The 10,933-nt window shown below is 45.2% G+C and overlaps 1 protein-coding gene across 1 annotated transcript in view; it reads right to left on the bottom strand.

Moving 5' to 3' along the window:
* Positions 1-970: 970 nt before the first annotated feature.
* Positions 971-10,933, bottom strand: part of NEURL1 (neuralized E3 ubiquitin protein ligase 1) — a gene marked incomplete at its 5' end in the record, with an annotated part of 64,796 nt that continues 54,833 nt past the window's right edge. The window contains 2 exons of the mRNA XM_008946909.1: positions 971-1,466; positions 2,775-2,921. Coding sequence (XP_008945157.1) covers positions 1,225-1,466; positions 2,775-2,921 — 389 coding nt within the window. The remainder of the gene's footprint in view (positions 1,467-2,774; positions 2,922-10,933) is intronic.

Genomic DNA, 10,933 nt, shown 5'->3' with positions numbered 1-10,933 from the left:
TCGAGGAGGCTGCCATTGCAGCCGTCTGCCATGGTGACAGGAGGGTTCCCAATTGGGGCAGGAGGGAAGGGTGTTTGTTTGTTTTTTTTTTTAAGTAAACCAGACCAAATTCCTCAGGCTCACTTTTTTTTTTTTTCGCTTTCCTTTTTTTTCCTGCCATACAAGGACAGCCATGTCCTGCCAGCGGGCTGGCTGTTGAAGGGCTGAGTTCCACCTGGCTGGTTTTGTCTTAAAGCACAGTGATAAAGTTACCAGTAAATTAAACCCACAGACTTGTGGGTTTATACATTCTTCCCCAGTGGGGCTGGAACATTTGTTTCTTTTTATTTTATTTTATTTTCTCCTTCACAAGTGCTGTTTGGATGGTCGAGGGATGAGAGGTGATGGATACACGTATCCCTCTCCTGAAGGCCCATGGGGACAGAGATGCTCTTGAATCCCTCATGCTGCATGGAGACCGCACACAACTTGTTTGTGGTGGGGTTTGAGAGATGCTTGTCATGCAATGGGATGGTCACAGCAGGTGACTGGATGCAGCTGGGAGGGTGAAAGGCCAGTGCTGGTGACAGCTGCCAAACCTGTCATGAATGCCTTTGCCAGGGAACAGCGAGGGAGGAGCTGAGGACAACCCTCAAAAGGCTGCCATGAAGGTGCTCTTCTTCCTGCAGCCATTGGGTGGGTTTTGCTTCACCAGTCCTGCATCCTTTTCTGTGCTGGCCTCAGCCACTCTGCTGTGAATGTGCTCACTGCACCTCCCTTGCTGGGCCAAAGCTTGCCTTGCTCTGTCCCTTCTCAGGGGCTTCCTACAGTCAGGTTGGTTGTACACAGAAACACGTTGCTTGTTTCTCCTCTTTGCTAAGTTGTCCTCTGCACGCAGGGTATGTTGTTCCCTGCTAGATACTGGCGACTCCCCTCTGCTGTGCATGGTGTAGAAAAGGGATGATTGCACTAGATTTTTTTTTCTGACATAAAAGTTTAAAGTCCATAAGGGAGAGTAGTCCTTTGCAACTTCCCTGACACACTGGAGTCGGCCCCAGGGCTTGCTTGGAGGGTAGAAGAGCAGGATCTAAGCTTGTCTCATCTGTTGTCCATGGAAGAGGGGATCAGGGTGGCAGTGGGTGATGGTTCTTTAATCTTCTGGGTGATGAACAGACACCAAGACCTGTGTTGTTTCACAGCCTCCTCCCCACCTGCTCAATCCCCACCACAGCCTCTGCTGCTGCTCTAAGTGCTGCGGTATGTTTTGATGATATCTTTGATGGCTCGTCTGCAAATGGGGCAGCAAGCGTTGGCCATCTTCTTGAGCTTCAGCCCACACGAATAGCAGAGACACATGTGTCCACAGGAGTATATGACTGTGTCTACCATGTTCTCGTAGCAGATGGTGCATTCGTCTCCCCAGGGCCCCGAGACGGATGGGGAGAGGGGTGACTCGGGCAAGCTGATTGGAGAGTTGGGAGCTGTGCCTGAAACACAAAGAACAGGGTCACTCATGCTGCTTAAAAGGCTTTCTGACATCCGTGGGTCATTTCTGCCCTGAAGCTAGCTACAGAGGGAGGAACCGTGTCCTAGCACAAATGGATGTTTTAGGATCGGGGGGCCCCTCCTGTGACCTATGGTCCCACTCACTGAGTCCTGGTTCATGTGCCAAGCTCAGGGCAGCAGAAAGGCAGCATCTGCTGGCATCTGCTGCCCACATAGAGCAAACCAAGGGACAGCTGCTCCCACGCAGCAGGGACAACAAGAAGTTTTATGTTTTCAGCCCACTGTCTAAACATTAGCAGGAGCAGCAATCAAGGAGGTGTGGAGCAAGCCATCTTTTTGAAAAGGGAGAGGCTGGGTGGCAGACAAGCAGTGGTTCACCTTGAGGGCCAATCCAGCGATGTGGGATCACAACGTCTGACCACAAATCACCCTGTAGACACTTCAGGGCAGGAGTGGGGTGACACCTGCATGGGCAGTGTCTACCTGATAGTGGGTCATTGCTTTGAGAGCTCTGGGAGGCTGCAGTAATTATACACCCATAATGAAGCCTCACTAATGAAGCCAGATGAGGTAGCAAGATAAGAACATTTCAATTTTTTTCCCCCCAAAAAAAATCTGAATACTTGCTGTCACCAGTTATTAGACTTGAGACTGGTAGGTACCTTCAGTGAAAAATACTCTTGGTTTGGACAATAATGACAAGGATTTGGTAAGTTATTTATCCCACCATCAGTGCCCTGGAATCAGGCAGATGCCTGGGGTTTTAGAAAGGCTGCATTTTAAAATTTGCTCATAATTTTCTGTTCTATGTACATTTATCTGAAGCTCACTGGAATTCATTGGCAAAGTGGAAATATCAATACTGCCTTTTTCTGAAGAGGCTGCTGAAGGGGTGGAGAGTGGGAAGGGGGGGGGGGGGTGTGGGCATACCTATAGCTCCAGTCTAAGCTAGCATGAAACATCAATGTCACCCAGCTCTCCAGAAGGGGCTGTGCCTCACAGGGCCACGCACAGAACAGAAACTCTGCTGCTTCCCTCGGGACCTTTCATGATGAAAAGGGTTGGAGAAATATTGCTGTCTAGGCATCTAAACGGATTCCATGTAAAAGAGACTGAAAATAGCCTTTGCAGAGGCTCTCCCGTCCTCCTCGAGGGAGCTGACAGGAGACTGTTGATCATTGTGGCTTTAGAGTCCTTCTGGGAGACAAGTGTGAGACCATGAAGGGAGGCAGTGCAGGAGGGGCAGGGGGAGGCACAGGAAAGGTAGCGTGGGATCTCGCCACGCTTACCACTGATAGAGCTGCAGAGGGGGCCAGAGCCACATGTAGATAAAATGGGGTCAGAGACGCCACTGCAGAGGACGGTGGGGGAATTGGGTGTCGAGGTGGGTGAGCTTGGTGTGGACAGTCCCAGCCGCTCGGCTAATATGGTGGAACCTGCAACATGAGAAAAGAAACCTACAGTTACTTTTAAAAAACTGGGGCTGATGAGACACTGAGGATATATGTCAGTGGGCTGCAGCTCTCAGAGCTTGTCAGGTTTTGTGTCTCATCAGCATGTAATCTAGGGGTAAAGAGATAAAGAGAAAAAAACTTAATATGCCTTTTTAAACGCTAGCAGCTGTCCCTGAGGAGACAGAAAGATACCCCAGCCCCTGAAATTTGCTGGAGCTCCTTTAGCCCTCTCTACCTCTACCTTAAGGTTTCTACCCTTAAATGTGTCTCAAGTAATTAAGTGAAGCTACTTTCCTTATGGTTTCATGCTCATACGCACCCTCAGCACTGTATCCAGCGATGGGCTTGTAGCTGGTAGAGGACACAGCCTACAGTAGGGTGGGCTGGATTCCAGCACAAGAAGGTATCACCTTGTCAAAGCACTCTTTGCTAACCTCGTGGAAAACTGCATCATTTCAGACTGACAAATTCATGCAAAGTCACTCAAGGACTTCCCAGAGACAAACACATGGGTTTGGCAATCAGAAGAACTTAGCTCTGCTCACTGCTCTGCCTTTTTTGTAGGGCAGCTTCTGTCAGAGGTGGGGATAAGTCACAAAAATGCATTTGGCTCTGGGATGAACAAGGACACCTCTCCCCCCTATTCCAGAACGTTTCCTACCTTCTCTGTGTGTCTGGATGTGAGGGCTCAAGGGGGCAGAGCCCCTTCCAGTCCCTTAAGACCCTTAGGTGTCCCCAGCTCCATTACCTCCTGCTTTCACTGTGCACCATCACCTCTGCGTTGGTGTGCTGCCTGCCTGAAAAGCCAGGTCTACCCCTCAGCCTGCTTGGCACCCTCCCTCTGTCCCAGCCTTTTTCTTCTGCTGTTATAGCAACAAGTAATCTTGAAGCCCCTTCCAGGAGGCTGGGGGGAAGAGAGAGAGAGAATACCTAAAACTCCAGCAGCTGCAAAGCTTTTGTAGAGGAATTTCATTGTTAACAAGGTGGCCTGCTCCTCAGTAAGACAGTGATGAGACAGTAGCATAAAATGTGCATGATCCAAGGTACGGTTTCTTGGTGGTAAGAACTATTTTGCCTATGGTTTTAAAATGTGTAGTTCCTCAGCTGAGGAGAACACCAGGGTAATTCCAAATCAGAACTAAAATGCTAAGCCTTCTTCATGTTACCATATAAGGAGCTGACAGACACATAGAGTCTGGATCCACAGTGTCCTCAAGGCGTTGGAAGCTACTCTCCAGCAAAAAAGCAGCAGCAGGAGGCCGGGAAAACCCCATGCACCAGAAAGGTCCTTCAAGTTCCTATTTGCAGGGAGGCTACCAAGCCGAGGAGGACCAAACCTGGGAAGCAGGGACTCCAAGTGCCAATAGTGGATTGTGCAAATCAAGCAAAAGCTCAGCAGCAGCCAATGCCAGATTCTCCTGCCCTTTTTAGCAGAGCAAGACTGAACAGTTTAAGTGTAGCACAGGGACTGAGGGGGTGGGTGGGTCATGTTTGGGTCAAAATCTGTTCTGAGGACTGTGTATGGGAGAAGAAGCAATTAGCTTCAGCCTTGCATCCCTCAGTTTTACTCTTCTTCAAATGAGGATCTCTTTGCTCCCAGGCACAATCTGAAGTTGAATTAACCTCTATAAAGGGATTTGGGGCTCTTGCACTTGAGATGCTGTAGAGAGGCACCTCCTTTATCACACAGATGGGAGCTGAAGCTGGAGTTTAGCTCAGTAAATACGCAACAAGAATGATGCAGCCTCTAATGACAACCACTAGCAATGGTCCTTCCCCTCCAATCTGACAGATGACCGTGGCAGAAAACCTGCCCTGTGGGTATCACACACTGTAAACAGGCCCAGCAGAGACACACATTTCAGCTCATTCACTGCACACAGAACAAATATGAACACTGAGCAGCTGAACAAGTTTTTCAAGCCTTCCCCAATCCTCCCTTCAGCCTGGAGACATTTCTTTCATTCATCTGACACACAGCACATTGCACTTCTATCACCAACATGGTCATTTCATTAAATGCGAAATAAAGACTAGCATGAGCATTTTTCTTCTGGGACTAACAGGAGAATTTGGAGGTGCCCTAAGTGTCACAGAGTATGAACTGATGAAGCATGCTGGCAGTAGTGCAAATGGCCTTTCCACAGTGCAAGGAGAGCTTGTCAGTGCAAGACCCACGGTCTTCTCTGGTAGTATCTGGTCTGAGTCCCAAAATGCCCTACCCAAGACCCAAGGGCAAGCACACACCTTCCCAATTCTTTCTGCTGTACACAGAAAGGCTCAACTCTTGACTTTTCTCCAGCATAAGCCTAGTGCTTGGTTTAAAACAATCTGAGTACCCTACCAAAAAAGACACACTTCTCCCTTGGTGACAGAATAATCAACATAAGATGCGTTACTCATGCTGTTAATATATTGCTGGATGGTGTGCAGATACCATGACAAGGAGCATGGAATGAGATCATGTTCAGGGTGGAATGAGTGTGGCCAGCTTGGCTTAACTAAAACCAGATACATGTGCTCAAGGCCAAACATTCTCATTGTGTGCAGAGCGCTCCAGCCAAGAGCTAGATTGCAAACCAAGATTTTAAAAAAATAAATATTTCTAAATAAATCAATATAAAAATTCTTCCTCTCTCTAAATTTCCCAAACAAATTGTCTCTGCTGTTGACTTGTCTCATGCTTGATCTCAAACATGCTGAACACACTGGAATCACCTTTAAATGGATTTTGACTAAATTCCGTTTGGTGTTTTATCTTTGCAAGGTCAAACTGTTAGCAAAATCCAATGCAGGTTGACTCTCTGCACGTCTGTCATCACTCTGGGAGAGGTGCAAATAAATGAACCTATATGTTCATCCACAGAAAACAAGAGAATATTGCATTTCCAGTAGAAGGGTGCATTACTGTGGAATCTACAGACAACATCATGCCAGGAAAGGCTGCTAGTATGCTAAAGGCTTGTAACTCAGAATGGTCTTGCCAAACTGGAAATAGGATCAGAAATAAATAGGATGGTATTCAATATGATCAAATGCAAAATGCAGCAGTTAAGCAGAGGTAATCAAGTACCCAAATACAGGACAGGGAATTAGTCCATTCAATTAAAAATACAGCTGTTCTACAGACAAAGGCCTGAGGATTGCTGGAGGTCACCAGATGATCATAAGTCAACAAAGCCAACCTGTTACAAAAAAGTTGCACCAATGCAGGGTCCTGTGAGGCTGGTTAAGGCCTGGACAAGGAGGTCAGGAGGCACTCTGGTATCACTGTTCCAGGAAATACTCAAAACTCAACCTGACATAGTCTTCTGCTAACTTGGAAGTTAGCCCTGCTTTGAGCAGGAGGTTGGATTAGATGATTCCTAGGGGGTCCCTTCCAACCTAAAATGTTGTATTATTCCATGATTTTTAGACGGCAACATTTTCACAAGGCTTCTAAAAAGAGAGAAAAAACCAATCTGTTCTTTTTGAAAGTTCTGGGTAAGACAAGAAAACATGAGTTCATACTCCTAAGGTACTCAGGTTAGACATTATGTAGACAGTGGAGCACTGTAAAGCAATCAGTCTTCCTAGAGAGACTGTGGTATCTCCATCAGTAGAGCTCTTTAAGAACAGGAAAGTAAAGTAGGTAGTCTTTTGGGATTCCATCCAGTATTTATGATTTTTATGAGAGTAGTTATATTTATCCATAATTGCCCTTTTATAGAACATCCCAACTGTGACGAAAATACAGCAGCTGTGGCTGTCAGAGATGCTTTTGGCTCTCTGTGTCTATTGTGGTGAACAGGGTGGTTTCCCAGAACATTTCAATCCATTCTCAGGGGGTATCTCCTGAGGCTGTCCCAACTTTAAAGCATCTCTCTTAATGGCAGCTGTCTGGAGAAAGCTGTACTACTGAAGGATTGAAGTTCGTAAGAAGGTCAGATACAAAGTTAGTACCCCCTAATCATACAGAAAATTTTCAATTAACTCTCCCTGTTACTTAATTTATAAAAATATTATTTCTACATTTCTTTCTCATAACAAAGTGATTATATTGACCTACTCACTACTGTATAGACCCTAGAGAAAGATTCGGAAAACAACCACAACAAAGCTAGGTGGGAAGAACAATGTGCTGTCCACCTTCTTCTGCCAAATATGTTTAGAGGTATTTGCTATGATGCAAGTAAATCCCCAGGGCATCTCTGTGGCCTAGAGCAGGGAGTAGCTGCCACAAATCTGTTCTGCAGCTATTCCAAACCCTTTGCTAATAAGCAGTATATTAATACTCCCAGATTCAAACTGCATTTGAGATAGAGAGAAAAGTAGAGTAATGCCAAAGAGCATGTTGTCTCCTTTTTACTGTTGACATTGGATCACTGAAGGTTGGGAAATTGCCACTTCAAGATGTTCAAAGCACGTTTCTTAATCTGGTATCTATTCCTGAGAGAGCTGATAGAAAAGCAGGGCCATTCCTGGGACTCAATGACAACAGGCTGAGCTCCACCAGATTATGAAAAACATCCATCAGCCAGTGAAAGGTACCCAGTAACTTGTTAAGATTTGACCAGGGCATTTCTCATACTGTCCCAGTGTGGAGAGGAATGTTCCTGTTCATAAGGAGACAAAGGCAAGACTCAACTCGCTTTACTAAGTCTCTGACTCCCTCCCTTATCTCTTTCCCCCTCATAACTAAGTTCAACATTATAGAGTCCCATTGCACTTTTTTACTCCAAATGCCTGCAAGCACAATGTTTCCATCAGAGCACTGGGACTGTGCTTGTGGAAGTCTTGCAGAAACCAGGCTCCACAGGCTGAAAATGTCTGCTGCTTTGAAGTGGAAATGCAGTATTGTATAGTCTGGAGACTTTGCTTTCAAGGTAGAAATGAAACAAATGAGCAATACCCAGTGTTGCTGCAAACAAGAATGAAGAGCCTGATTTCTGCCCCCAGAAAACTAGACAGAAACTATTGCAAGAAGCTACCAGATTTTAAGGAAGATCAAGTCTTATGCAACATGGTGACTTGTTGAGTATCATGTGGAGCACACTGACAGCTCCTTCTCTTTTTAAAACACACTTGCTACGTAAATCGGACAGCTAATAAAGATCAAGTAATTACCAATAATAATCACAGATTTTCAATTTCAAATTTTTCCGCCCATCTGCAGGTCCCAGAGCTTCCAGCACACAGTGGAAAAGATCAGAACAGCTGCTGAAATCTGGCTGCAGCCTTCAACTGGCATATTTTAGCATGCTCAAGAGAGCTGTGCAGTTCTCATACATTTTTAGTTCAGCAAGCACTCGGCACCTGACAGTCATAGTCATGTAGATGCCTTTCAAAACTCTCAACGTGATTTCCCTTTGTTAGGAGCCAGATTTTTAAGCTTCTCAGTTAAAATAATTCCCCTAGCTCAAAAACTGCTTAATATCTCTTCTCACATTTAACACCCCAAATGCATCAGGGCCATTGATTTTGTTTTCTAAACAGGATAAAGTTTCTTTCAAAAATCTGACACAACTGTGGGTACTGAGCTCATGTGAACATCTGCCCAAGGATGTCTGCCCCATAACACGTGAGCTCCTACAGCATCAGAGGGCCCTGATATTGAAACTGAATACAGGACCAACTTAACCCTGTAAGAGTCATATCTTTGCTTAATCTAATCTGCTACAGATCTTTGGCTTTATAGTAACCACTAGTATGTGAACACCCTTGGTAAATGGCCATGTGCAAGACTGGGTCCTCAGTTTTCATCCTTAGTATTATTTCACTGAAAAATGCCATATTGAAGATGCAGTGGGGAACCTGGAACAGTACACTAATTGTGTACTTGACCTTGCAATTTAGTGCCAAGACACAGTATATTGAGATCTCCTGGGTTCTTTTCTCTGTCTTCTCCCAGAAAGATGAAGTTTCTGTCTTTGGATGTTCCCCAGGCAGATGTCAGACTAACACCTCTCCTTTGACACTGATACAAGAAACTATGGTATTCCAGCAGTGGCACATCCACTAAAAGGTGGCTCTTACCAAGACAAGCTTTGCAAAAGCTAACTCCTTCCACGCTTCTTTTTCCATAACTGGTTTTCACTAATGCAAATGTTACACCAGATGTAGAGAGAGCTGCAAACACCAAATACGTTTTCAGCAAGATAGTCTCAATACTAAAATGACATCCCTCTCCACAGCATGCTCTCTGCTCCGAAGAGCAGCCATGCACATTTCTGCACACCATCACATTTTCTTGCCTCCAGCCAAGGCTGCAGGAGAGCTGTTCTGTCCCTCAGTGCCACTCAGGTCTTGCCCAACAGGCACATTTGAATCCATCACGCTACAACAAAAGAACAAAGCACCTGTTGCTCCCTGGGCACACAGCAGTTAAAGATCAACAATAATGTTAGAGAAGCATGTAAGGATATCCATCACTTCTGAATGCTATAAAATACATGTATTTACACAGCCATTTGTTACGTTCCCACGGTGATGGGAACAATACTGCATTGACCAGAAACCAGAGCTTCCTTCCCCTTGGGCTCAATGCTTTCTGGCCAACCATGCTCTCAGAGCCCAGCTGCTGTGCTGCAGCTCATCTCTCCAGTGACCAACATCAGCTGATGATCCATGGGGGTTTTTTTGCATTCAGGTATTTCCTGGAGGATTTAAAAACTGTTCTGAATAGAACAATATTACATTTTGTTCTTTACAAGCCCATGAAAACATAGAGGATTTTGCATTGTGCTACAGAAATGTCCAGAAATAGGTCAAAAAGCAGCCTGGCAAATTTTGTATGCAAAACCATAAGGCCTGCGTTTGCAGATGGGTGTCAGACAACGACTGTTCATGGAAGTAAAAGTTAGATCCAAACCACATGGAAAACAACAGTTCAGACTTTCATGTGGATCAGGGAAGGAGCATACTTTATGGTTTCACTGGAGCATTACTCTCCGCTGTGTCCAGAATGGCAGCAGGGCAACAGCACATCTATGGCCTTCCTGCAGTCAGATGCATGATCCAGCTAAGCGGGAGAAACGTGAAAGCTCCAGACACCACAGAAGTTTTTGATTCAGCAGCTCTCACAGTCCAAGCCCCATGTGCTGCCTGAAAGCAAGGAGCACACAGCAAATTTTCCTGACCTTACAAGTGAAGCTCAGCAGATACTAAGCACTTCATCCTGCAAAATTCCAAGGACACGGACACCATGCACTGAACATCAAGCTGAAGTGAAGTGAAGTGAAGTGAAGTGAAGTGAAGTGAAGTGAAGTGAAGTGAAGTGAAGTGAAGTGAAAGGCCTCTAACGGGGCTCCATCTCTTAAACTGACAAACACCAGACCAACAAAGCACCCAGAGAGATGCTTAGCTCAAGAGTTAAAAAAAGAAGCCTGGATTAAGTAGCTGAACCACATGAAAAATGAGAGTTGGAGCTTTCATCATAAGTAAAACAAAACAGAAAGCCCTCTGAAAGATCACAGATATTAATTGCCCTGACCAAAAATGCTTCTTTTCATAAACACTACCTTTTCCAGATCCATCTCAAAAAGACCATTTGGCCAAGAGTATTTTGGGAGACCATAGCAAAAGTAGTTCTGCGATCAAAAGGAAAATTGCTGCCTAACTCAGCACCTTCAAGCTCTGTGCACGCAGGAGGGACATGTATAAACAGTGTGGTAGGTGCATGCAGGAAACAAATACTTCCATTTTTCTTGGCCAGCACTGCTCTGAATTTCTATGGAACACTCTGCTGGATGAAAAGGCATCTGACAAAGAAGGAAAAGAAAGAGTTTAGTCTGCTACGTTACTCTCACAGTAGCCAGAATAACTAACTCATGACAGTCTTAGTTAAAGAACAGGCAGATTTTATCTGTCCTGACAGAGAAGTTGCAATTCAAAGATGCTGGTATATGATCCCATATCCTGTATATGCGCCGTAGGCAAGCAAAGGTGTTATGAGATAAGGAAGAGCCATACATCATTTACTATGAACATCTCACTGCAGCCAGGGATCATTTATT

Source organism: Merops nubicus, unplaced genomic scaffold, assembly GCF_000691845.1.
Source record: "Merops nubicus isolate BGI_N331 unplaced genomic scaffold, ASM69184v1 scaffold16739, whole genome shotgun sequence".
In the NCBI taxonomy this organism is placed as follows: domain Eukaryota; kingdom Metazoa; phylum Chordata; class Aves; order Coraciiformes; family Meropidae; genus Merops; species Merops nubicus.
This window is presented reverse-complemented; position numbering and strand designations above follow the sequence as displayed.